This window comes from Mauremys mutica, chromosome 18 (assembly GCF_020497125.1).
Source record: "Mauremys mutica isolate MM-2020 ecotype Southern chromosome 18, ASM2049712v1, whole genome shotgun sequence".
In the NCBI taxonomy this organism is placed as follows: domain Eukaryota; kingdom Metazoa; phylum Chordata; order Testudines; family Geoemydidae; genus Mauremys; species Mauremys mutica.
In genome coordinates, this window is record NC_059089.1 from 5050226 (window position 1) to 5078200 (window position 27975).

General features: G+C 47.8%; 1 protein-coding gene across 3 annotated transcripts in view; it reads left to right on the forward strand.

The window, feature by feature from the left end:
* Window positions 1–27975, forward strand: part of PNPLA7 (patatin like phospholipase domain containing 7) — a 420389-nt gene that overhangs the window by 312583 nt on the left and 79831 nt on the right. For all 3 annotated transcript variants that reach the window (XM_044993121.1, XM_044993122.1, XM_044993123.1), the window contains one exon: window positions 26908–27064. In XM_044993121.1, coding sequence (XP_044849056.1) covers window positions 26908–27064 — 157 coding nt within the window. The remainder of the gene's footprint in view (window positions 1–26907; window positions 27065–27975) is intronic.

Below are 27975 nucleotides of genomic sequence, written 5' to 3' on the forward strand. Positions count from 1 at the left end.
CATAACACATTTTTTTGTTGACATAGATGGCCCATTTGGATGGCTGTGGCAAAGCATTTTTTTAAGGTTAAATGTGTGTTTTAACACTGTGAAAGAGGAGGCATTTGTTTGGAATATGGAAAGTTGCTTTTGGGTGTGCGCCAATGGGAGAAACACATTGGGTGTTATTTATGAAAAATTAAACACAACATAGAAACGTTAACAGTTTGTTGCAGAACGGCGGGCCAATGCACTGAAAAATTTTGTGTTTGTGATTTTAACCGCAAGTAGAGAGGCACCCTGGAGTAGGTGGTCCTTCAAACACGTGCAGAGGTATTGGTAAACACATGGGCTTTAGTGGGAGCATATTTTAATGCCTTTCCTTTTCAGCAGATGTGTTGACCTACCTTATAAAAGCGACTTGGCACTGCCTGTTTTTTACACACCATTTGAGGGGGCTTTATAGGCCACAACTGCCAAGTGTTGCCCTTTGCAATTCATATGTGCTCGTAGAAGATGTAGTCAGCACAGCACATACCGCTTAGCCATGTTATTGGAGGGAGCCACCTTGCACACGTCGCGATGGACCACCCAATTTTAGATAACACGTGATGCCAGCTGAGACTGCGCTCTTCCCTTTACTCGGGGTGTAAGCTTAGCCACACCCTCCTACTGCCTCATCCAAGATCTATGGATCATTTTCTATCCTTTATGCTACTTCCAGATTCATGCTCAGAGTGGGCACTTTGGAGAGTTTTTAAAGTATTTAACATAATAGAACTGATTCCTGGAAAAAATATTTGTTTGTATTTAAAGTCAGTTTTATTCACTTATGACTGGATCATGGCTCTGCCCCAAGTAAGGAGGGAGGTGCCCCATGTCAGGACAGTATCTGTCGAGTAGTGGCAGTCCTAGGAGGGCATGCTGGGTGTGTACAGGGAGGTTTGGGACAAGTGAAAATTACTGATGAAATGTGTGAGATTCAGTTCTCTAAGGGAGTTTGAGTCTCTGGATTGGACTTGTGTGTTGCATGCTGTCTGTGGGACAGATTCTGATATATTTAGTTGTGCTGAGAAGTACCTTACTCATGAGTAAGGGGGGAGGGATAGCTCAGTGGTTTGAGCATTGGCCTGCTAAACCCAGGGTTGTGAGTTCAATCCTTGAGGAGGCCACTTAGGAATCTGGGGCAAAAATTGGTCCTGCTAGTGAAGGCAGGGGGCTGGACTCAATGACCTTTTAAGGTCCCTTCCAGTTCTAGGAGATTGGTATATCTCCAATTATTACCTATTACCTTTATGAGCGCTCCCACTGATTTCAATGCAACTGCTTGTCGAGTAAGGCACTACTCAATGTGAGTAAAGGTGACAGAATTTGGTCCTGTGTATATAATATTATGTATGCCCTGTATGTCAGTATAGAAATGGCAGCTGTCCAAAGCTCCGCGCATCCACACAGCACACGGTTTTGCTAGGTATGATCACAAAGCAAAAATTCTTTAACGTTTTCCCCTCACATCTTTTCACTGTTTTTGTTTTTCCCCGCTAGTTTTTTTTTTTTTTACTGATTTATTCATACATGACATTTAAGGCTCCAGGATTCCATTGATCCATCTGCCTTCCCATGACACCTGAACATTGATGAGGCTTTTGGTCATTTCAGCCAGCTTTATCTTCCAAGCACAAATGCATGACAGTTTAGTTCTTCAGGAAGTTAGAATTAAAAGAAAGAACTGGATTGCTGATGTCATACTGAGAACAAACTTTGTGTTCTCCTTTAGGAAATGAGTTGTACTGGGGATTTGATCAGTAGGAGACTGTAGTACTCACTTCCCTTCCTTTGTAGATGATGTACAGGGGTCTCAGGCTGACTTTTGCATCCTGCCAGTACAGTTGAGTTAGAGGGTATGCCGTTTCTCACCCCTCCGTTGAGAGGAGGGGATGTCAGGAGGATGTAGTCAGGTGGGAAGGTGCAAGAGGGCTCTTGCCACTGGTGGAGAAGGCAGAGGGAGGACTTTGGGATCTGCTGTATGTGTTAGATCAGGGTGTTGATACTAGGGAGGGTCATCTTTAAAGGTGTGCGGAATGGAGGGGAGCAGGTGTCTCACAGCAAAACAGTTGGTAGGGAAAGTTGAACTTGCAGACAGATGCTGGGAGAGCAGTCTGACAATGTGGGCTTACTGCATATGCCAGATATGCCTGGGGGAAGGCGTGTACAGTAGTGAGCTGGAGCCGGTTCCCACCGGTTCGCGGGAACCAGTTGTTAAATTTAGAAGCCCTTTTAGAACCGGTTGTCCCACGCGGGACAACTGGTTCTAAAAGGGCTTTTAAATTTAACAACTGGTAAAGCTCCAGCAGCTCCCTGCCCTGCCCGCAGCCCCGCCTCCAGCCCCAGCCCCAGCTCACCTCTGCCTCCTCCCCTGAACGCAGGAAGCCTGGGAGGGCTGAGAAGGGCGGCTTTGCGCAGGTGAGTGTAGGGGGGAGCGAGGAGGGCTCCGGGGAGGGGTGGCGCGGCCCAGCTCCCTGGCCTCGGTCAGGCGGCGCACATCGGTCCCGGCTCCGGCTTCGGTCCTGGCTGGGTGGTGTGGCCCGGCTTTGGCCCCAGCGGCGCAGCACGGCATGGCCCCGGCCCCGGCTCAGTCCCAGCCCAGTTCCAGTGGTGCGGCCCACCTCTGGCCCCAGCCCCAGCCAGGCACCCCGGCCCCGGCTTTCGTCCTGGCCGGGCGGCGTGCTCCGGTCCCGGTGGCACAGCACAGCTCTGGTCCTGGCAGCGCGGCCTGGTCCCGGCCCAGCTCCGGTCCTGACTCCGGCTGGCTGGGCAGCGTGGCTCCGGCCTGGCCCCGGATCCGGCCTGGCCCCCGGATCCGGCCAGGCACCCCCAGCCGAGCGGCCCCGGCCGAGCGGCTCCAACCTGGCACAGCACTCCCGGCCCGGCCTCAAGCATGGTACGGGGGCAGGGAGCAGGGAGAGGGTGTTGGAAGAGGGCAGGGGAGTTCGGGGGTAGGTGGATGGGAATTGGGGCAGATAGGAGTTGGGAGGTCAGAGGGCAGGGAACAGAGGGATTGAATGGGGGCAGAGGTCCTGGGGGGCCATCAGGCATGAGAGGAGGGATTGGATGGGGCGGCAGGGGGCTGTCAGGGGACAGGGAAGGGGGGTGGATGGGGCAGGAGTCCCGGGGGGTGTGGTGTCAAGGAACGTGGGGGGTTGGATGGGGCAGGAATCCCAAGGGGAGCCATGACCCCCTTGTGGGGTGAGGAGGAGGGAACCGGTTGTTAATTTTTTGGCAGCTCACCACTGGGCGTGTATAGATGCTGCATGCCCAGCTAGCATGGGTATAAATAAAAGCGTAGACAGTGAGGTATGGCTTAGGCCAGTAGACTGCCCTACGTAGTTCTCTACGTACCCAAACAGTGCTCTATGCTGCTGGCAGGGGGAAGGAAGCAGGGAAAGGCTCTGACCACTCCTCCCTGCCAGAGCCGTACTCTCCATTTCCTCCTGCCTGAGCCTTCCACTGCTACTTGTAGCTACACACCGCGGTGAGTGTGGAGGACACAGCCTACCTTTCACTGTGGCATGTAGCTACACATATCCTGCATGCTCTGCAAGTGTAGAGATGGTCTAAGGCTGACTCCATATGACTACAGCAAGCAACGTGAGCTACTATAGTATCCAAGTACTTCACCTGGTCCCCGCCCTCTACTTTGCCTTTAATAAAGCTTAATTATTAAAGGCTTCCTGACCTAGGGCTTCCTCAACACTTTTGTGCACCTACAGTACAGTGGAAAGGGCAGTGTGATAGTTTCATCTCTTCCTCCTTTGAGCTGCATAGCTTGAGATGTGTAATTCACAAGGCAAACTTCTTATGTAGGAAATTGTTCTCAGATAATGAGAGCTGGAAAGTAATCTTATCATAGAGGAACCCAGGAACAAAAGAGTCATTAGATTTCAAAGCAGAGTTGTATATGCTGGTGGCAGCTGTATAAGCCTTAAGGTGCCCAGCACTGAGGTAATAACTTCTGGTTCTATTTGCGGTAGGTTTGCTTTGTTTCTTTCTATATCAGGAACATAGTGTTGTGGAGACGAAACTATGAAGTGTTTGAGTAAAGCACATGCAGACACAGCTTCCCTTTATCTCAGAAATTCCAGAGTCGTCCGCGCATACAGCCCTCTCTCACCTTGTGTTCCCAACCAAGATGATAAAAGGTAGGGCAGACTGCCTGCCTCTTCAGTTCCTTCTAACCACCACATGGTCTGGGTTGTGGAACCTTTATTGTCCTCAGCTCTGCCGTCGTTTCTGAAAAAATTAGTGTTTTAGCTGTAAATAGTTTGCCCTTTTAGATGTTTAATAGATTTAGTAGTTTTGACAGTTTTAATTGTTTTAGAATTAGTTTAGGCTACTGAGGTTGTTCTCCCATTTGCTTCCCCCCATACCTCATTCAGGCACCGGACTATGCCTTAGAACTCCAGGTTTCAAACGCTGCACCTCCTACTTGCAGTTCTTCTCGGTCAGTGACAACCACCATCGCTGCCTTAACTGCTTGGGAGAGGCTCACCTTGCAGCTTTCTACAGCATTTGTCAGTCTTTCCCCAGCCGTACCCAAGAGGCTCCATAAGTAGCTCTTGGAGATGGCCATGAGGCCTCAATTGGACCCAGTCTGGGGGACCCCACCCCATATATCAGCCTGAATCAGTGAGGAGTGTGCCTCCTGCTGTTAAGTCGTCCTACTCTGGTGCTGGAGGATCTACTCCCAGAGACCCAGATCGGGGCCGAGTCAGGAGATCAGGAAGCACTCCCATAAGCATGGGCCTAAATCTTCCTCTAAGTCCATTCCGAAGATACCAGATGTGCCTACGAGCAAACCCACCAGATTGGCCCAGGAGGATGTCATACATCCTAAGTCCCGTAAACCTGTTAAGAAAACCCTGAAACATAGGGCTGTGCTGGCTCCACACCGCACTCCATCAGTACCATTGTCCCTGGTTCCTCCCAAGACACAAGGCACTGTAGTACTGCCGAAGGCAGACCACCAGCAGCTACCATCTTCATCACCAGCACTGGCAGCCCAGACAGAAAGGGAGGTCCGGATCCATGGCCATACCTCAGAACATTTTCACTGTCTCCGATCCTGAATCCCCTCCTCCATAAGACCCTCCATTTCCAGAGAGCTTATCTCACCACCTAGAGGCCTGCCAGAGGGACAGAGCTTATCACCCCTAACATACAGGACTTACACATCCCCATCAGCACTGCCATTGGAACCTGAGTCGCCCTTTTTCTCCTCAGGAGACTCAGAACCATCAGAGGAACCACTCCTCCTGTACTGCCACTCCTGAGGAGACCCACAACCTTGGCACCAACCAGCGCCTCACCTGGTTCAGAGTCATTGGTACCCCATGCCATGGGGACCCCTAACACCACCTGTCAATCCCACCTACTGGCTATATTGGGGACCTTGGCACCAGTATTCCCCTTCACAATCTATCTGATCCACTAGAGAGTTGCCACCTGCCTCCCCTACAAGGGGGACCATTTAATTTACCCCCAATCCGATGGAAAAGTAGTACTACACTCCAATTCCAGCGGTTCTGGTGGAACTGATCAAGCTGCCATTATCATCAATGGATGAAGCAGTGCTTTAGGTATTCCCTTCCCCCCCCCTCCATCCCCTTAGACAGTTCCAAGACCTTCTCCGTAGAGTTGCCAGTAACATCAGCTTCCACTAGAAGAGACCCAGGACTCCCAACGCAAGCTCTTGGACATTCTCCACCCCTCTGGACCTATAAGAATAGCCCTCCCTGTCAATGAGGTCATACTGGAGCCAGCCAGGACTGTGTGGCACATCCCTGCCACCTGTGCCTCTACTCCCAAAGGAGCAGAGAGACATAATTATGTACCAACTAAGAGTTTAGAGTTCTTGATCTCTCACCCAGCTCCCAACTCATTGGTGGTTCAGATCACTTCAGAAAGGTCCAGGCAACAACACACCAGTTCTACCCCTGCGGACAAGGAGAGTAAATGCCCAAACCTGATCGAGAGAGGCTTTCTTGCCCTTCAGTCTTCAGTTCAGGATAGGCAATTATCAAGCGCTACTGCTAAATATGATTTCCTGAACTACGCTGAGTTTGAGGAATTCGCCAAGAGCCTCCCACATCAGGATTGTTCTCATTTCCAGGCCCTCATAGAGTAAAAAAAACCTAATAGCTAGTCTGCAGTTGATGCAGCCGATACTTCCTCTCGAGCCCTGGCTACCACCCTCATTACGTGGTGGGAGTCCTGGCTCCATGCCTCAGGTTCCCCAGGGAGGTCCAGAGTACCACTGAGGACTTTCCCTTCAATGAAACTCACCCCTTCAATCAGAATATGGATGAGTCCTTACATACTCAGACATTAAGGCTACCCTTTGACCCTTGGGTATATACACACCTTCCTGCACCAATCCATCTCACTGAGATACAGGACCCAACATTTCTACCATCAGAGACCTTACGAACCACTGTGTAAAAAGCAGAGATTCAAAAGTCCAGCTTCCCTATGCCATCTGCACCAGCCTTGATATCCCAATCCCAGCCCCCGACTCAATGGTATTTTTGACACGGCCTTGAGAGCCGTGAATCACTGAGAACAATACCTCCCAATTCCAATACTCCATTTGGAGGTCGTTTAGCACTCTTTTTCGACACCTGGAATGTGATAACAACGGACAAGTGGGTGCTGAATGTCATCCACTCTGGCTATACAATCAAGTTTGCAATGCTACCACCTCCAAAACCCTCCTCCCCATCCCTCTTTGGGGACCACTTTCATGACAGTATTCAAGGAACAATAGAATGCATTCCTCTACAATATCAAGGGACAGGTTTTACTCAACCCAGTTCCTCAGACTCAAGAAGGGTGGGTGGAGATCAATCCTCGACCTCTGCCACCTCAACCACTTTATTCACAAACTCAAATTTTGTGTGGTTATATTAGAATCATAGAATATCAGGGTTGGAAGGGACCTCAGGAGGTCATCTAGTCCCACCCCCTGCTCAATCCCCAACTAAATCATCCCAGCCAGGGCTTTGTCAAGCCTGACCTTAAAAACCTCTAAGGAAGGAGATTCCACCACCTCCCTAGGTAACCCATTCAGTGGCAGTGATAATTCCATCTCTAGAAAAGGGCATATGTTTCACAGCTCTTGATATGAAGTATGTGTACTTTCGTGTCAATATTCATCCCACCCACAGGCAGTTTCTCAGATTTCCAGCGGGCTGAGACCATTTCCAATATAGTTTGACCCTTCGGGATAGCCACTGCCCCCAGAGTCTTTACCAAGGTATTTTCTGTGGTAGCAGCTCACGTCAGATGTCATGGCCTCCTTGTTTTCCCTTACCTCAATGACTGGCTCCTTGCTGCCAGATCTTGCTGGAAAGCCGTTACGCCAACCTCTATGATGCTCCGTCTCCTTTCCTCACTGGGGCTTAGGGAGAACATCAAAAAATCTGTTCTTACCCTCACACAATCTTTGAACTTAATCGGGGCAACCTTGAAGTCTATCGCTGCCAGAGTGTATTTGCTCACAGACAGGATACAGACCATGAATGACGTCATAACTTACATCACGAGCAACCCTCAAGTAAAGGTCAAAACATGTTTGTCCCTCCTCAGCCACATGGCCTCATGCACCAATGTCACTCCATTCACAAGACTCCAGCTTTGTTGCCTTCAGGCATGGCTACAGTTGGTTTACTCCCCAAGCTGCCAGTCTATGAACTTCACACTGACCTTCCCTCCAAGGAACTGTCTTCCAACGTGTGGTGGACAAATCCTCATCACGTATGCATAGGGGTCTCCTTTCTCCCCTCTTCACTGGACAAGCCCATCATTACGGATGTGTCCCTACTAGGTTGTGGAGCCCATATGGGCAACCACATAGCACAGGGAAGGTAGACATCTTGAGAGTCCAGAATGCAAATCAATGTCCTGGAACTACAGGCGGTAGGGAAGACCTGCAAGTCCTTTCTTCATTTCATCCTCTCTCACCATGTCCTCATAACGTCAGACAAAATCTACATCAACGAACAGGAGGAGCAAGATCTGCCTCCCTGTGTGCAAAAGCAGTCAATCTCTGGAGCTGGTGCATCAGCAATCAGATCACCCTATCTGCATCCTACCTTCTGGGGACACAGAATGTGCTCGCGGACTCCCTCAGCAGGCACTTTGCAATTGACCACGAGTGAGAACTTCATGACACTGTGCTTAATGATATTTTCACTCAATGGGGAAACCAAACCAGGGATCTGTTTGATTCCCAGGCCAACAAGAAGTGAGTCTCATTGCTCCAGAGGAGTCCTAAGTTACTGCTCCCAGGGTAATGCTCTCCTTCTTCCCTGGTCAGACCAGTTCAACTGCGCCTTCCCTCCTCTACCACTTCCGCCACAAGTGGTACACAAGATCTGATAGGACAGAGTGACAGTCATCCTGATCATCCTTTTCTGGCCCAGACGGTTTTGGTTCCCCAACCTCCTGTGCCTGTCATCTCATCCCCCGATTACCCTCACAATATTCCCTGAGCTTCCAATCCCGTGCAATGGCAGGATGAGACACCCCAATCCCCTGCTGCTTCATCTCAGGGCGTGGTATTTGGATAGTCATCAGCTCTACAATAGGCGTGCTCCTCTCTAATAGCAGAAAGGACTCAACTAGGAAATTTTACCAATCTAGCTGGAAATGCTTCTCATCTTGGATGCAGCAGAGAGGTGTTCTACCAGAACTATGGGTATCCCACTCATCCTAGACCAGAGGTCGGCAACCTTTCAGAAGTGGTGTGCCGAGTCTTCATTTATTCACTCTAATTTAAGGTTTTGCGTGCTAATAATACATTTTAATGTTTTTAGAAGGTTCTATAAGTCTATAATATATAATTAAACTATTGTTGTATGTAAAGTAAATAAGGTTTGTAAAATGTTTAAGAAGCTTCATTTAAAATTAAATTAAAATGCAGAGCCCCCCGGACCGGTGGCCAGGACCCGGGCAGTGGGAGTGCCACTGAAAATCAGCTTGCGTGCCACCTTCGGCACACATGCCATAGGTTGCCTACCTCTGTCCTAGACTATATCCTATCTCTGTAGACATTGGGCTTATCTCTCAGTTCCCTGCAAGTCCATTTGATGGCTATCAGTGCATTCCATCCCCTTACCGAGAGCTACACTGTTTTCGCGTACCTGCTAACCACTCAATTCTGGAAAGGCCGGAAAAGAATTTCACCCCTTCTTGAAAGATGACGCCCCAAAGGGACCTGAATCTCATTCTTTCAGTTCTGATATGGCTCCCCTTTGAAGCCTTAGTGACTTGCTCCTTGTTGCTCCTAGAATCATAGAATCTCAGGGTTGGAAGGGACCTCAGGAGGTCATCTAGTCCAACCCCCTGGTCAAAGCAGGACCAAACCCAACTAAATCATCCCAGCCAGGGCTTTGTCAAGCCTCACCTTAAAAACCTCTAAGGAAGGAGATTCCACTACCTCCCTAGGTAACCCATTCCAGTTCTTCACCACCCTACTAGTGAAAAAGTTTTTCCTAATATCCAACCTAAACCTCCCCCTCTGCAACTTGAGACCATTACTCCTTGTTCTGTCATCTTCTACCACTGCGAACAGTCTAGATCCATCCTCTTTGGAACCCCCTTTCAGGTAGTTGAAAGCAGCTATCAAATCCCCCCTCATTCTTCTCTTCTGCAGACTAAACAATCCCAGTTCCCTCAGCCTCTCCTCATAAGTCATGTGCTCCAGCCACCTAATCATTTTTGTTGCCCTCCGCTGGACTCTCTCCAATTTATCCACATCCTTCTTGTAGTGTGGGGCCCAAAACTGGACACAGTACTCCAAATGAGGCCTCACCAGTGCTGAGTAGAGGGGAATGATCACATCCCTTGATCTGCTGGAAATGCCCCTACTTATACAACCCAAAATGCCATTAGCCTTCTTGGCAACAAGGGCACACTGTTGACTCATATTCAGCTTTTCGTCCACCGTAACCCCTAGGTCCTTTTCTGCAGAACTGCTGCCCAGCCATTCGGTCCCTAGTCTGTAGCAGTGCATGGGATTCTTCCGTCCTAAGTGCAGAACTCTGCACTTGTCCTTGTTGAACCTCATCATATTCCTTTTGGCCCAATCCTCTAATTTGTCTAGGTCCCTCTGTATCCTATCCCTACCCTCCAGCGTATCAACCACTCCTCCCAGTTTAGTGTCATCTGCAAACTTGCTAAGGGTGCAGTCCATACCATCCTCCAGATCGTTAATGAAGATATTGAACAAAACCGGCCCCAGCACCGACCCTTGGGGCACTCCACTTGAAACCGGCTGCCAACTAGACATGGAACCATTGATCACTACCCGTTGAGCCCGACCATCTAGCCAGTTTTCTATCCACCTTACCGTCCATTCATCCAGCCCATACTTCTTTAACTTGCTGGCAAGAATACTGTGGGAGACTGTATCAAAAGCTTTGCTAAAGTCCAGAAATAGCACATCCACTGCTTTCCCCTCATCCACAGAGCCGGTTATCTCGTCATAGAAGGCAATTAGGTTAGTCAGGCATGACTTGCCCTTGGTGAATCCATGCTGACTGTTCCTGATCACTTTCCCCTCCTTTAAGTGGTTCAGGATTGATTCCTTGAGGACCTGTTCCATGATTTTTCCAGGGACTGAGGTGAGACTGACTGGCCTGTAGTTCCCTGGATCTTCCTTCTTCCCTTTTTTAAAGATGGGCACTACATTAGCTTTTTTCCAGTCATCCGGGACCTCCCCCGATCGCCATGATTTTTCAAAGATAATGGCCAATGGCTCTGCAATCTCATTGGCCAACTCCTTTAGGACCCTCGGATGCAGCGCATCCGGCCCCATGGACTTGTGCTCGTCCAGCTTTCCTAAATAGCCCCGAACTACTTCTTTCTCCACAGAGAGCTGGTCACCTCCTCCCCATACCGTGCTGCAGAGTGCAGCTGTCTGGGAGCTGACCTTGTCTGTGAAGACAGAGGCAAAAAAAGCATTGAGTACACTAGCTTTCTCCACATCCTCTGTCACTAGGTTCCCTCCCTCATTCAGCAAGGGGCCCACACTTTCCTTGACTTTCGTCCTGTTGCTAACATACCTAAAGAAACCCTTCTTGTTACTCCTAACATCTCCGACTAGCTGCAACTCCAAGTGTGATTTGGCCTTCCTGATTTCACACCTGCATGCCTGAACAATACTTTTATACTCCTCCCTGGTTATTTCTCCAATCTTCCACTTCTTGTAAGCTGTTCTTTTGTGTTTAAGACGAGCAAGGATTTCACTGTTAAGCCAAGCTGGTCGCCTGCCATATTTACTTTTCTTCCTACACATCGGGATGGTTTGTTCCTGCAACCTCAATAAGGTTTCTTTGAAATACAGCCAGCTTTCCTCGATTCCTTTCCCCATCATGTTGTTCTCCCAGGGGACCTTGCCCATCAGTTCCCTGAGGGAGTCGAAGTCTGCTTTTCTGAAGTCCAGGGTCTCTGTTCTACTGCTCTCCTTTCTTCCTTGTGTCAGGATCCTGAACTCGACCATCTCATGGTCACTGCCTCCCAGGTTCCCATCCACTATTGCTTCCTCTACTATTTCTTCCCTGTTTGTGAGCAGCAGGTCAAGAAGAGCTTTTCCCCTAGTTGGTTCCTCCAGCACTTGCACCAGGAAATTGTCCCCTACACTTTCCAGAAACTTCCTAGATTGTCTGTGCACTGCTGTATTGCTCTCCCAGCAGATATCGGGGTGATTAAAGTCACCCATGAGAACCAGGGCCTGTGATCTAGCAACTTCTGTTAGTTGCTGGAAGAAAGCCTCGTCCACCTCATCTCCCTGGTCCGGTGGTCTGTAGCAGACTCCCACCACGATATTACCCTTGTTGTTCATACTTCTAAATTTAATCCAGAGACACTCAGGTTTTTCTGCAGTTTCATACTGGAGCTCTGAGCAGTCATACTGCTCTCTTACGTACAATGCAACTCCCCCACCTTTTCTGCCCTGCCTGTCCTTCCTGAACAGTTTATATCCATCCATGACAGTACTCCAATCATGTGAGTTATCCCACCAAGTCTCTGTTATTCCAGTTACATCATAATTCCCTGACTGTGCCAGGACTTCTAGTTCTCCCTGCTTGTTCCCCAGGCTTCTTGCATTTGTGTATAGGCACTTAAGATAACCCGCTGATTGTCCCGCTTTCTCGGTCTGAGACAGGAGTCCTCCCCTCTTTTAGTCTCCTGCTTGTGCTTCCTCCCGGTATCCCACTTCCCCACTTACCTCGGGGCTTTGGTCTCCTTCCCCCGGTGAACCTAGTTTAAAGCCCTCCTCACTAGGTTAGCCAGCCTGCTTGCAAAGATGCTCTTCCCTCTCTTCGTGAGGTGGAGCCCATCTCTGCCTAGCAATCCTTCTTCTTGGAAGACCATCCCATTGTCAAAGAATCCAAACCCTTCTCTCCGACACCATCTGCGTAGCCATTCGTTGATTTCCACAATTCGACGGTCTCTACCCTGGCCTTTTCCTGCCACAGGGAGGATAGACGAGAACACCACTTGCGCCTCAAACTCCTTTATCCTTCTTCCCAGAGCCACGTAGTCTGCAGTGATACGCTCAAGGTCATTCTTGGCAGTATCATTGGTGCCCACGTGGAGAAGCAGGAAGGGGTAGCGATCCGAGGGCTTGATGAGTCTCGGCAGTCTCTCCATCACATCGTGAATCCTAGCCCCTGGCAAGCAGCACACCTCTCGGTTTTCCCGGTCAGGGCGGCAGATAGATGACTCAGTCCCCCTGAGGAGAGAGTGAGTCCCCGACCACCACCACCCTCCTCCTCCTCCTCCGCTTGGGAGTGGTGGTCGTGGAACCCCCATCCCTAGGACGGCGCATCTCATGCCTTCCAATCAGTACCTGTGGAGAGAACATGAAAACGGTTGCTCACCTGTATCTGTGTTTCTGGGACTTGGATGTTTCTGGTACTCTTTCCCCTTCTGGAAGTCACATGCCACCACTTATCCTCGCTGGCCTTCTGTCCCCGCTGCGTAGCCTGCTCTGAATCTTCAGAACATTGTGCCCGCTGCAGCTGATCCTGACGTCTATCCAGGAAATCCTCATTTTCTTTTATGGAACGCAGGGTTGTTATTCTTTTCTCCAGACCTTGAATCTTCTCTTCCAAGATGGAGATCAGCTTGCACTTTGTACAGACAAAGTCGCTCCTATCCTGTGGAAGGAAGACGAACATGGCGCATCCTGTGCAGGTCACAACGGCGGATTGCTCAGCATCCATGGTCTCTTCCTTCTAAGAGCTCTCTCCAGGCGAACTCCTTCTGTTTGCCTCTCTGCTGTTCGCTGCTCAGCTGGTTCGCAGCTGACTGCCTTTTTATAACAGTCAGGCCCAGCTGGAACAAAGCACTCCCAAATCAAACTGGTCAAACAAGCAATCAAACAGTCAAGCACACAGTCAAACTGCCAAACTGCCCCCCCAACAGACACTCAGATACTCACCAGCGCAGTCCCCCTACTGCAGCACTTAGCGTACCTCTGCTCAGAGGGATCAGGCAAACTCCTTCTGTTTGCCTTTCTGCTGTTCCTCTCCATGAAGGTCTTTTCTCATATCCATCACATGGGCAAGGAGAGTTGGTGAACCTGGAGCAATGATGGCACACACTCTATATACTATATTTCACAAAGATAAGGTTTCTTTACACTTACACCCCAAATGTATCCCTAAAGTGGTTTTGGAATTTTATCTTCACCAATCCATTCATTTACCTGTGTTCTTCTCGAAACCACAAGTGTTTACAAAAGAGCCTGGGCTCCACTCTTTGTTCAGCAATCTTTGGCCTTTTACCTGCAGAGAACGAGATCATTCAGAAAGTCCCTGAGGCTGTTTGTTGCTATAGCAGAGAGTCAGAGGTCACGCCATCTCCACCCAGAGAATGGCCAAATGGATATCTGGTTGCATACTACCCTGCTATCAGCTCTCAAACCTTCCCCCCTGCTCCCTCATGGGGGTACAAGCGCACACCACAACTATAGTCTTTCTTCAGGACATACCCCTGCACAGACAATCCAGGAAGTTTCTGGAAAGTGTAGGGGACAATTTCCTGGTGCAAGTGCTGGAGGAACCAACTAGGGGAAAAGCTCTTCTTGACCTGCTGCTCACAAACAGGGAAGAAATAGTAGAGGAAGCAATAGTGGATGGGAACCTGGGAGGTAGTGACCATGAGATGGTTGAGTTCAGGATCCTGACACAAGGAAGAAAGGAGAGCAGTAGAACAGAGACCCTGGACTTCAGAAAAGCAGACTTCGACTCCCTCAGGGAACTGATGGGCAAGGTCCCCTGGGAGAATAACATGACGGGGAAAGGAGTCGAGGAAAGCTGGCTGTATTTTAAAGAATCCTTATTGAGGTTGCAGGAACAAACCATCCCGATGTGTAGGAAGAAAAGTAAATATGGCAGGCGACCAGCTTGGCTTAACAGTGAAATCCTTGCTCGTCTTAAACACAAAAGAACAGCTTACAAGAAGTGGAAGATTGGACAAATAACCAGGGAGGAGTATAAAAGTATTGTTCAGGCATGCAGGAGTGAAATTAGGAAGGCCAAATCACGCTTGGAGTTGCAGCTAGCCGGAGATGTTAGGAGTAACAAGAAGGGTTTCTTCAGGTATGTTAGCAACAAGAAGAAAGTCAAGGAAAGTGTGGGCCCCTTGCTGAATGAGGGAGGGAACCTAGTGACAGAGGATGTGAAGAAAGCTAGTGTACTCAATGCGTTTTTTGCCTCTGTCTTCACAGACAAGGTCAGCTCCCAGACAGCTGCACTCTGCAGCACGGTATGGGGAGGAGGTGACCAGCTCTCTGTGGAGAAAGAAGTAGTTCGGGACTATTTAGAAAAGCTGGACGAGCACAAGTCCATGGGGCCGGATGCGCTGCATCCGAGGGTCCTAAAGGAGTTGGGCGATGAGATTGCAGAGCCATTGGCCATTATCTTTGAAAAATCATGGCGATCGGAGGAGGTCCCGGATGACTGGAAAAAAGCTAATGTAGTGCCCATCTTTAAAAAAGGTAAGAAGGAAGATCCAGGGAACTACAGGCCAGTCAGTCTCACCTCAGTCCCTGGAAAAATCATGGAACAGGTCCCCAAGGAATCAATTCTGAACCACTTAAAGGAGGGGAAAGTGATCAGGAACAGTCAGCATGGATTCACCAAGGGCAAGTCATGCCTGACTAACCTAATTGCCTTCTATGATGAGATAACCGGTTCTGTGGATGAGGGGAAAGCAGTGGATGTGCCATTTCTTGACTTTAGCAAAGCTTTTGATACAGTCTCCCACAGTATTCTTGCCAGCAAGTTAAAGAAGTCTGGGCTGGATGAATGGGCGGTAAGGTGGATAGAAAACTGGCTAGATGGTCGGGCTCAACGGGTAGTGATCAATGGTTCCATGTCTAGTTGGCAGCTGGTATCAAGTGGAGCGCCCCAAGGGTCGGTGCTGGGGCCGGTTTTGTTCAATATCTTCATTAACAATCTGGAGAATGGTGTGGACTGCACCCTTAGCAAGTTTTCAGATGACACTAAACTGGGAGGAGTGGGATAGGATACAGAGGGACCTAGACAAATTAGAGGATTGGGCCAAAAGAAATATGATGAGGTTCAACAAGGACAAGTGCAGAGTCCTGCACTTAGGACGGCAGAATCCCATGCACTGCTACAGACTAGGGACCGAATGGCTGGGCAGCAGTTCTGCAGAAAAGGACCTAGGGGTTACGGTGGACGAAAAGCTGAATATGAGTCAACAGTGTGCCCTTGTTGCCAAGAAGGCTAATGGCATTTTGGGTTGTATAAGTAGGGGCATTTCCAGCAGATCGAGGGATGTGATCATTCCCCTCTACTCAGCACTGGTGAGGCCTCATTTGGAGTACTGTGTCCAGTTTTGAGCCCCACACTACAAGAAGGATGTGGAAAAATTGGAGAGAGTCCAGCGGAGGGCAACAAAAATGATTAGGTGGCTGGAGCTCATGACTTATGAGGAGAGGCTGAGTGAACTGGGATTGTTTAGCCTGCAGAAGAGGATAATGAGGGGGGATTTGATAGCTGCTTTCAAGTACCTGAAAGGGGGTTCCAAAGAGGATGGATCTAGACTGTTCTGAGTGGTAGAAGATGACAGAACAAGGAGTAATGGTCTCAAGTTGCAGAGGGGGAGGTTTAGGTTGGACATTAGGAAAACCTTTTTCACTAGTAGGGTGGTGAAGCACTGGAATGGGTTACCTAGGGAGGTGGTGGAATCTCCTTCCTTAGAGGTTTTTAAGGTCAGGCTTGACAAAGCCCTGGCTGGGATGATTTAGTTGGGTTTGGTCCTGCTTTGAGCAGGGGGTTGGACTAGATGACCTCCTGAGGTCCCTTCCAACCCTGAGATTCTATGATTCTATGATTTGTAAAGTGGCCGTACGGAGCTCCGTCCACACATTTGCAAGACATTACACTTTGGTACAAGACTCGGCTGCTGACGCCTCATTTGGGACGGGCAGATCTCCGCTCGCTCCTATTATCCTCATCCTCACACCATCCACCTATTTAGGTATTGTCTGTCAATCACTTACAGTGGAATACAATAGGGACCATAACTCAAAGAAGATGATGAGGTTACTTATCTGTAACTGGAGGTTGCTCAAGATGTGTAGTCCCTATATATATTCCACTACCAGCCTTCTTTTCCCTCTGCTTTGGATCTTATCTGATTCATGGTGGAGAAGGAACTGAAGAAGCGGGAGGTCCACCCCACCCTTTATCGCTTGGGTCAGGAGCATGAGGCAAACCAGGGCACGTGTGTGGACCAACAGAGACTACTTTCAAATTCTCCAACTCCAGGCACACGATGTAGATACATAACCCACAGTGGAATAGAGATAGAGACCACACATCTTGAAGAACCTCCAGTTACAGGTAAGTAACATCCTCTTTTATATTAGGTGCTGTTAGGATCAAACTCCATTATCCTGTGGAGAGGTGTGTTCTAGCCTCCTCTCTGCAGCTGTTATTTAACCAGCTCTTGTTATGCTAATTTTATATCTTTTTTTTCTGTACAGTGCATGTGCCCAGAGAAACTGTGGCAGGGGCATCTGAAAAACACTAAAATAAATAAATATTGCTGAGTTCTGGCACAGGGCTCCCTGTATTTTTTACTCTTAGTCCTGCTGCTACTGTGATAAACCAATTATATTTTCAATACACCAAGCTGACTGACCTAAGCTGTGCACAAATGCAGTAGCCAGACCTCTTTTCCAAGAACTGTTACTGCTTTGTCCAGAAACAGAGCGTGGACTAATGGTTAAAGCAGTGGACTGGAAGCTCAAGACTCCTTGCTTCTATTTTCAGCTCTGTCATTGACTCATTAAGATTTTGAGGACTTTTTTGTGCCAGGTTTTCCCATCTCTCCAGTGGGTATAATATATCTATCTGTACTTAACCTCACACATACGTTGTGAGGCCTAATGAAAGTTTGTAAAGTGCTTTGGGATTCTTAGATTAAAGATGCTGTAGAAAGGCAAAGTTGTTGTTATTGTTACTCTTATCACCGTACATGGCCATAGTTTGTAAGGTTGTGGGAGACGTTTAATTCAGATGCTTTAGGCCATTGTATAGCCCATTTGAGTCTCCTTTGGGCAATTTCCTTTTCAATGTACTCTCTCATCTAATTACCTCCAGAACTTTGTGTAGCAGACAGTATTGCCAAATCCAAGATGGCTTTTGGTAGTGACACAATGCAGTTCTGCAGCATCCCTGACCTTGATTTTATCTTAAATGATGATTTGAAAGGAAATGGTACCTGCTTATTTCACCTTGATGAGTCTATTAGAGGAGAGTGAAGTAATGTGGAGACTCAGTTCTGAGTTATAATGGCTCTTCCCTTCCAAAACTGAAATGGGCTTTGGAAGCTAATACAGTATTAGATTGCTGCATCTCTGCCATGCTATGTCAGGAATCGCAGGCAGTGTGGAAAGTGAATGACCCTTCTGCTCAGCATATGCTGCCTTGTATGTTTTTATTCCCCCTGACAGAGAACATCCTATTGAAGTTTAAATGTAATTTAAGGAAGAGAAAATCTTAGCATGTGGGATCTGTTTTGTATTAATTTTGTTTCCCTTCAGTTCTCTGACCTCAGCACAGAGGCCAGTCTATATTCCTACTGACAGTTTAATCTGAAATGTCCTGCTCTATTTGCTCATTTTTCCAGCGAGCCGTAACTGATTTGTACTGTGGCTGGGCACGTGTTTAGCATACACATGTGCTTGTCTCTGAAGGATATTTTTTCCTTTTACCAGTTAAGCTCTTTCTTCACGCATTTAAAGCCTCTAACAAATGCTGAGGCATTTACCTCTGGGGACTTAGAAAAAGGCCTGATTTGTGACCAGGAATTTTTCTGCAAGACCTTCTGCCAGAAAGGCGAAGTTAGCTCCACGTTGATCCCCCCCATATGTGAAACTCCAAATTTGAAGTCAGTGGGCCCTGAGAATACTGAGAACATACCTTTATCCACCCCTCACACCATGCTTCTTCCCAGAAAATAAGAGTGTAACCTATTTGTAATTATCGCTAGGGGGACGAATAATACTTTGGACTTGCAGCATGTAACACCATTTATCAGAGGTCCCTCAAGCACTTTGCAAGCATTGACCCTGAGAGGAGGGCACAGTTGATAGGACTGCACCCCCTCTACAGGGAAACTGAAGCCCAGAATGGTTAATAACTTGACTTGTTCAAGACAGACAGCTAATTAGAATGAGAGCTGAAAACGGAATCCAGGAGTCTTACTCCTGGGTTCTTTGCACTAATCATTTAGACCCATTTCCTCTCAACCAGAGGAATTCCTTAGGGATGCCCTTTGGAATAATCCTGCAGTAGCTTAACATCTAGGGGAGAGGTGGAGTGAGAAGGAAAGAGTCCTGCATGTGCTGGGGCCAAGTGTAAGATATAACTGAGGGAAAGCACTATGGAAGTATGCCCATACAAATGGCTTTGATGTTAAGGACAGCTGTCTGAGAGCTGCATGGTCCTTTCTGCGACCTAGCTTACCCCCCAGATCTAGCTAAAGTAATGCTGGCCTGAGTTACCCGACCTTGATGGGAGTAATGGGTGCTTAGCCCTCTGGCAGTTAGGAGAGCAAGGCTTTCCTAATGCAGTGCACATCTCTGCTGCTGGTGGTATGTGCAGTGCTGGCTCAAGTTACCTGTGTCCCTCCACAGTGGGTATGTTGTATTTGTTGGTGTCACCGTTAAACAAATAAGGATCCCATGTGAAACTGCCTGATCCCACAAGAGGTGTGCAGTCACTGTTGTGCACTTCCTTTCATCGTGGTGTTGTTGTTAGCTAAATGAAGGTCTTGCTCCTGACTTGAATTTTTACTATTCTGTCATAATATGCAGATGGCCTACTCTGTGTGTATATAGGGTAAGTGCTAGCTGTTAGCGAATAGAACACGTGCTGCTTGGCTGACTGCCTCCTTCTGCATGCAGCTTGCTTTGGCAGGCTGCCCTGGCTTATGTGGACTGTAGGTTTTGACAATCCAGCTCTGACTAGCTGTTGAAAAGTTTCATGAGGTTTTTTTAATCAATAAATTAAATAGCAAAGCTGCAGTCAGCCTTTCACTCTTGGGGGTTGGGAATTGGAAGCATCATCTGGTCAGTCTCTTGTGAAAAAAGCGTAGTTCAGCATGAGGGTCTATACACAGTCCCTTCAAAGCAACAAAACCATACTCACCATTCTCTTTTACAGGCCTTGCTTCAGAAGGGATGCCTCTGACCCTTTCATTGCTGGGGTAGCTAACTAAATGTATAACCTCTGTATAAAGGAAAATCCCATTCATTTTGTCTGGGGTGAGGGTGTGGGTCCTCCATCATTACAAGGCATATGGGTGATGTAGCTTGTCCATAGAAATAATATGTATGCAGTGTTGTTGTAGCTGTGTTGGTCCCAGGATATTAGAGAGAAAAGGTAGGCGAGGTAATGGTCCAATAAAAGATATTACCTCATAGAAATAATACTAATGTTGACCCAGGAGGCTCAGGGAGCCATACAACAGAATAAAAACAAATCCAGAGTGATAAAAACAGAATCAAATCCCACCCTCCTCATACATACACACATGAACGAGGGTATCTGATTATACAGGGAAAACCAGAGGGGTTAGAAGGGAAGAACACAGACCTAGGGCCAGTACTGGTCTTTCTAAAAACACCCTTTGAGAAAGACAAGCTTTAAAATACTTCATTAACATGTTTTAGAAAATCGACAAAGGCTGTGGATTTAAGCAGATAGCAAGTTCCACACTGCAGGACCTTCTGCTTGGCAAAAGCAACATTGGCAAAAGCAAGTTGCTGACTTCAGACATGAGGTTGAAGTGCAGAGCAGGTGTGTGAGCGCAGAGACTCATCAGTACCAGGTGCAGGGAACAAGTCTTGAAAGCAGCCACCATTTAGCGTTTTAAAACTGATAGGATTCTCTGGCAGTGGTGAGACCATCGCTAGAATACTCTGCTTAGTCCCGGGCAAGAAGGTCTAGTGATGGATGAGTCGGGAGGAGAATTCAGAGAGGAGCAATAAAAGGGTCGGATGCTGCCCTTGTTTACAACAGTGTGTCTCTACAGTGACTCCAGTGAAGCCATTTTCACCAGTGTAACGGAGATGAGACTCCTCAAAGCATTCCAGCATTCAGGGAGATTGAGATAGGCCAGGTCTACACTAAGAAATTATGTGACTCAGCTACATCACTCAGATGTGAAAAATCCACCCCCCTGAGCAACGTACTTAAGCCGACCTAACTCCCAGTGTAAACTGCAGTAGGTCGACAGAAGAATGTTTCCATTGACTTAGCTACTGCCTCTCGGAGAGGCTGATTAACTACATCGACAGAGGGTTTGGCTACACTTGCAGGTGTGCAGCGCTGGGAGTTAAAGCTGTCTTCGTACAGCTGTGTAGGGAAAGCGCTGCAGTGTGGCCACACTGACAGCTACCAGCGCTGCAGTGTGCCCACATTTGCAGCATTTGCAGTGGTGTTGGGAGTGGTGCATTATGGGCAGCTATCCCACAGAGCATCTCTTCCCATTCTGGCGCCATGGGTTGTGGGAAGGGGGCGGAGGGGGCGGGTCATTCTGCTTCCTGTCCCAACGCTTCAGTACCCAATGACTGGAAGTTAGCTAATGTAACGCCAATATTTAAAAAGGGCTCTAGGGGTGATCCCGGCAATTACAGACCGGTAAGTCTAACGTCGGTACCGGGCAAATTAGTTGAAACAATAGTAAAGAATAAAATTGTCAGACACATAGAAAAACATAAACTCTTGAGCAATAGTCAACATGGTTTCTGTAAAGGGAAATCGTGTCTTACTAATCTATTAGAATTCTTTGAAGGGGTCAACAAACATGTGGACAAGGGGGATCCGGTGAACATAGTGTACTTAGATTTCCAGAAAGCCTTTGACAAGGTCCCTCACCAAAGGCTCTTACGTAAATTAAGCTGTCATGGGATAAAAGGAAAGGTCCTTTCATGGATTGAGAACTGGTTAAAGGACAGGGAACAAAGGGTAGGAATTAATGGTAAATTCTCAGAATGGAGAGGGGTAACTAGTGGTGTTCCCCAAGGGTCAGTCCTAGGACCAATCCTGTTCAATTTATTCATAATTGATCTGGAGAAAGGGGTAAACAGTGAGGTGGCAAAGTTTGCAGATGATACTAAACTACTCAAGATAGTTAAGACCAAAGCAGATTGTGAAGAACTTCAAAAAGATCTCACAAAACTAAGTGATTGGGCAACAAAATGGCAAATGAAATTTAATGTGGATAAATGTAAAGTAATGCACATTGGAAAAAATAACCCCAACTATACATACAACATGATGGGGGCTAATTTAGCTACAACGAGTCAGGAAAAAGATCTTGGAGTTATCGTGGATAGTTCTCTGAAGATGTCCACGCAGTGTGCAGAGGCGGTCAAAAAAGCAAACAGGATGTTAGGAATCATTAAAAAGGGGATAGAGAATAAGACTGAGAATATATTATTGCCCTTATATAAATCCATGGTACGCCCACATCTCGAATACTGTGTACAGATGTGGTCTCCTCACCTCAAAAAAGATATTCTAGCACTAGAAAAGGTTCAGAAAAGAGCAACTAAAATGATTAGGGGTTTAGAGAGGGTCCCATATGCGGAAAGATTAAAGAGGCTAGGGCTCTTCAGTTTGGAAAAGAGAAGACTAAGGGGGGACATGATAGAGGTATATAAAATCTTGAGTGATGTTGAGAAAGTGGATAAGGAAAAGTTATTTACTTATTCCCATAATACAAGAACTAGGGATCACCAAATGAAATTAATAGGCAGCAGGTTTAAAACAAATAAAAGGAAGTTCTTCTTCACGCAGCGCACAGTCAACTTGTGGAACTCCTTACCTGAGGAGGTTGTGAAGGCTAGGACTATAACAATGTTTAAAAGGGGACTGGATAAATTCATGGTGGCTAAGTCCATAAATGGCTATTAGCCAGGATGGGTAAGAATGGTGTCCCTAGCCTCTGTTCGTCAGAGGATGGAGATGGATGGCAGGCGAGAGATCACTTGATCATTGCCTGTTAGGTTCACTCCCTCAGGGGCACCTGGCATTGGCCACTGTCGGTAGACAGATACTGGGCTAGATGGACCTTTGGTCTGACCCGGTACGGCCTTTCTTATGTTCTTATGTTATGTTCCCATGATGCATTGCTTCACATCCCAGCAATCCCTGTTTTTCCGTCCACGTTTGGCGCCATCTTGACTCTCTCAACGGTTTCTGTGCAGTGAGATTTCTGTGGGAAATGGAGCCCAAATTGCTGAGGAATATGCTGACGAGTCTCGCCAGCACATCACGTTTGGCAGTTGAGCTATTCCTTAAGATCCAAAGTGATGAGGAGTCCGACGATGATAGCGAGTCACGTGACACGTACGACACGAAATTACTTGTGGCATTCACGGAAGTGCCCAGCACCGTGGAACGCCGCTTTTGGGCTCGGGAAACAAGCACTGAGTGGTGGGATCACATCGTCATGGAAGTCTGGGATGACGAGCAGTGGCTGCAGAACTTTCTGATGAGAAAAGCCACTTTCATGGGACTGTGTGCTGAGCTCGTCCCTACCCTGCGGCGCAAGGACACGAGATTGAAAGCTGCCCTGCCGGTGGAGAAGCGGTTGGCTATTGTAATCTGGAAGCTGGCAACTCCAGACAGCTACCGATCGGTCGGGAACCAGTTTGGAGTGGGAAAGTCGACCATTGGAATCGTGTTGATGCAAGTTTGCAGGACCATTAATCGCATCCTGTTAAGAAGAACCGTGACACTGGGGAACGTGCAGGACATTGTGGATGGCTTTGCACAAATGGATTTCCCTAACTGTGGAGGGGCGATAGATGGGACGCATATTCCTATTCTGGCACCACCTCATCTAGCATCCGAGTACGTTAATCGGAAGGGGTATTTCTCCATGGTTCTCCAGGTGCTTGTGGCTCACCGTGGGCGTTTCATTGACATTAACACAGGCTGGCCCGGAAAGATGCATGATTCATGCATCTTTTGGAACACTGGCCTCTTCAGGAAGCTGCAGGCTGGGACTTTTTTCCCAGACCGGAAGATCACAGTAGGGGACGTCGAAATGCCCATTGTGATCCTTGGAGACCCTGCTTACCCGTTAATGCTGTGGCTCATGAAACCATATACAGGGAACCTTGACAGGAGCAAGGACCGGTTCAACTACAGGCTGAGCCGGTGCCGAATGACTGTGGAGTGTGCTTTTGGCCGTTTAAAGGAGCACTGGCAATCTCTGTATGGGAAGCTAGACTTGGGGGAAAGCAGCATCCCCGCGGTTATATCCGCGTGCTGTACCCTCCATAATATTTGTGAAGGGAAGGGTGAAAGATTCAGTCAGGCATGGACCTCCGAGGTTCAACGCCTGGAGGCTGAATTTGCACAGCCAGAGAACAGGGCTACTAGAGAGGCCCAGCACAGGGCTGCAAGGATTAGGGATGCCTTGAGGGAGGAATTTGAGGCTGAAAACCAACAGTAATGTTTGGTGCCTTGCACGGGAGTGAAGTGCAGTGATTACAATGTTAGTAGGAATCTGTGTTTCCTAACCTGATTTGCAGTGCCTGTTTCTTTCCTGGGCTAAGGTATCTCTGACTTTCTGCAATAATAAAGACTGTTTTCAAAGCCAAGAATTCATTTATTGAAAAGAAAATTACTTTATTGACAGACACACAACTTTTTGGGAACCTAAAAGGGCAGGGGGGTGGGGTGGGGAACTGTACAGTCACAGGTTTGAATATGTCCTGTCTGGAGTGCTGTGCAATGACTGCTGCACTTCAGGATGGCTATACTGCATGGTGATGGGGGTTGAGTGCAGAGGGTAAGGGTCAGTTCTCAGGGCTGATTGATGAACGTACAGGTGTTGGAGGCAGCTGTTGGTGGTAAGAACCTGGATGCTGGGGAAGGGGGTTTTGAGCTGACATTGGGGCACAAGGGAAAGAGCTTTGGGACGGGGTGGGTGGGCGCGGTAGTGCTCTGCCTGCATGGCTACGAGCGCCTGGATAGAGTCTGCTTGGCGCGCCAGTTTGCTTATCAGCTGCTTTGTGCTTTTCTTCCTGTCTGCTGCGTTTTTCTGGCGCATCTTGCTTTCCCTTTCCCTCCAGTCCTGCACTTTTTGATTCTCTGTGACAGAGTGCTGCATAACTGCTTGCAGTATGTCTTCTTTGCTTTTTCGCGGCTTCTTCCGGAGGTTTTGTAGTCTTTGAGACGTTGATAACACGGGCAGCCGAGATCTCAAGGTTGCTTCTGTAAAGGCAAAAAATGCAACACTTAACAAAGGCAGCATTGTTTATACCATACAGTTATTCCCACACAGTTAAGGAGTGTAACAGTCTTCACAATAGCATAATTTTCCCATCCCAAAGAGAGTGCACATAACCCACGGGAGCCCCGAAATGGTGAGTAAGGGGGACTGATTGCTTCAGGGCTCTACTGTCCTCGGGGTTTCTGTGCGTTGGGGAAAGCAAACAGCTGCAGGGGGCACCTACACTGAACACTATCCCAACATTTTCCACAGGAGTTGATCCTGGAAGATATCTCGCTGCTGTGGGTCACCTGGGAAGCGCGGGAGGGTCTTCTACAGCAATGCGGATTCCGCCCTGGCCCCTATGCAGCTTGCCTGTGTGCAGCAATGGTCCCCCCACACCTCGCAGCACAGTGGCGCAGATGCGTTAGCCTGACTGGGACAAGGACCACAGTGGCTCTCCCAATAAACTTGCGCAAGCGCATTGCCCATGCTTTGGCTGAAACTTTTGAAGAGATTACCGAGGCTGATTACCGCGACGTGATAGACCACATCAATGGGCTATTCCGCATCTAGGCATGCATGCATGCAGCCCTAACCCTCCCTCCTCTCCCGAAAAATTTCCATCATGAAAATAAAAGCCGCTTACTGGGAACCCGCTCCTCTGTTTGTCCTCCACCAAGTACCGTCTGCTGCGACTGGCTACTTCCTCCTGGCTTGAGGAGAGCTCCTGGCTGCATGCCTCCAGGGACTCTGGGGTGTCTCCCCCCACCCCAGTACCCTCACTCTCGCTTTCCTCCTCCTCCTCCTCCTCCCCCCGCTCTGAAGTGTCCATTGTGGTCCTCGGAGTGGTGGTGGGGTCACCCCCAAGTATCATGTCCATCTCCCTGTAAAAACGGCAGGTCGTGGGGGCAGTGCCAGAGCGGCGGTTTCCCTCGCGGGCTTTGCAGTAGGCACTCCGCAGCTCCTTCACTTTAACCCTGCACTGCAGCGCGTCCCGGTCATGGCCCCTTTCCAGCATGGCCCTTGATATCTGCCCATAGGTATCGTAATTCCTACGGCTGGAGCACAGCTGGGACTGCACAGCTTCCTCCCCACAAACACTGATGAGGTCCAGTAACTCGCCATTGCTCCATGCTGGGGCTTGTTTGCCACGTGGAGCCATGGTCACCTGGAAAGATTCACTGATTGCACTCCACACCTGGCTGAGCAAACAGGAAGGGGATTTTTAAAATTCCCGGGGCATTTAAAGGGCGGGTCACCTGAGGCCAGGGCAGTAGATTTTGAACTGATGAGCAGAGTGGCTGAACAGGCATTCTGGGATACCTCCGAATACCTCTGAAGGCCAATAACAGCGCTTTTGGTGGCCATACAGCGCTGTAGTTGTTATTCCCCAGGCCGAGGTGGAGTACAACCAGCGCTGTAGCCAGGGAGATACAGCGCTGTATGTGCCTTGCAAGTGTGGACGGTGAGTGAGTTGCAGCGCTGTAAAGCCACTACCAGTGCTGCAACTCTCCAGTGTAGCCAAGCCCAGAGAAACTTCTCCTGTTGCTGTAGTGAGTGTCTCCGCTGAAGTGCTACAGTGGCATAGCTGCTGCTGGAGCAGTTTAAGTGTAGACATGGCCTTAGATGGAAAGAATTAAATACGTGTAGCTGTTTGAAGTACGTGTAGGATATGTAGCAAGGAGGGAGAGAATTTGTATAAAGTGATCCAAGGGGCAGTGACAGAAATGGGATGAAATTGAGCATAGGAAGTTTGTACAATTTAGATTTATAGATGGTAAAAGAGTCTCCCAAGGGAAATGGCACTCACTTTATCACTAGGATATTTAAAACTAGACTGGGCAAAGCATTTGAAAATGTAGAGAACAATTCTACACTGGTGAGAGGATGGACAGATTGGTGCCTTTTTCATTTCTAATTTCCGTGTTTCATATAGTGTTACAGATGGTTTGTATAATGCACAAAACGTGTGCTTTTCTGACTCTTTTCCCTTAAGGGGTAATAGTTTGAATTTTCCTTTAACAATTCTGCTTGTCTGATACTGTGTGTTTCTTTTGTTTGTTTGTTTTCCTCCTTCTGATACAGGGGATGCTCCCAGGTGGGGATTATCAGGGCACTAATCGAAGCAGGAATCCCAGTGGATATGATAGGAGGAACTTCCATTGGCTCGTTCATGAGTGCCCTGTATGCTGAAGAGCGTAGCTATAATCAAATGAGGATCAAAGCCAGGCAATGGGCAATGGTAAGAACATAGAATATATGTTTGTTCTTTTCCACTTTTAATGTACAGAAGCAGCAGTCCAAGGTCAGAGTACAGCCTCTGGATGTTAGGAGAGGTGAAGAAGGGTGTTTGAAATGCCTCTGATGTGTGTTTTACCAATAGTGAAGGATGACAAGCTGCTAGTGCCTTATGCAAAAGTGTACACTCCAACAGAGCATGAGAGGCTTTATGGGCAAAGTATAGGATGCTTCCTGTAGGCAGAACTGGTGCCTACTGGAGTGAGGCATGTCAGCAGCTCTGTACAGAACTAATCTCCATAAATCAGGAATCTGATGTTTTGATCATTGAGCATATTTACCTATGTCTGTTGGAAAAACAGAACGCTCTTAGGGCACTTTGCTGGACTTGATCATATTTTGTAATATTACACTGCATCAGTAGGACAAATGCCTCACTCACCTGCCTTCTTGCTGTGGATCTGGCTTTTCTTTCTCTCATTGTACACGTGGGTTTGGCGTGGATGTGTGATAGGGAAGGATCACATTAATGCATTCTGTGCAGTGAATAGACAGTACAGGAGCTTGAATTTAAAGTAGGGCTGTCAAGCGATTAAAACAATTTAATCACAATTTAAAAAATTAATTGTGATTAATCGCATTGTTAAACAATAATACAATACCATTTATTTAAATATTTTTGGATGTTTTCTACATTTTCAAATATATTGATTTCAGTTATAAAACAGAATACAAAATGTTCAATGCTCACCTTCATATTTATTTTTTATTACAAATATTTCCACTGTAAAAAAGAAATAGTATTTTTCAGTTCACCTAATACAAGTACTGTAGTGCAATCTCTTTATCATGAAAGTTGAACTTACAAATGAAGAATTACGTACAAAAAATAACTGCACTAAAAAACAAAACAAT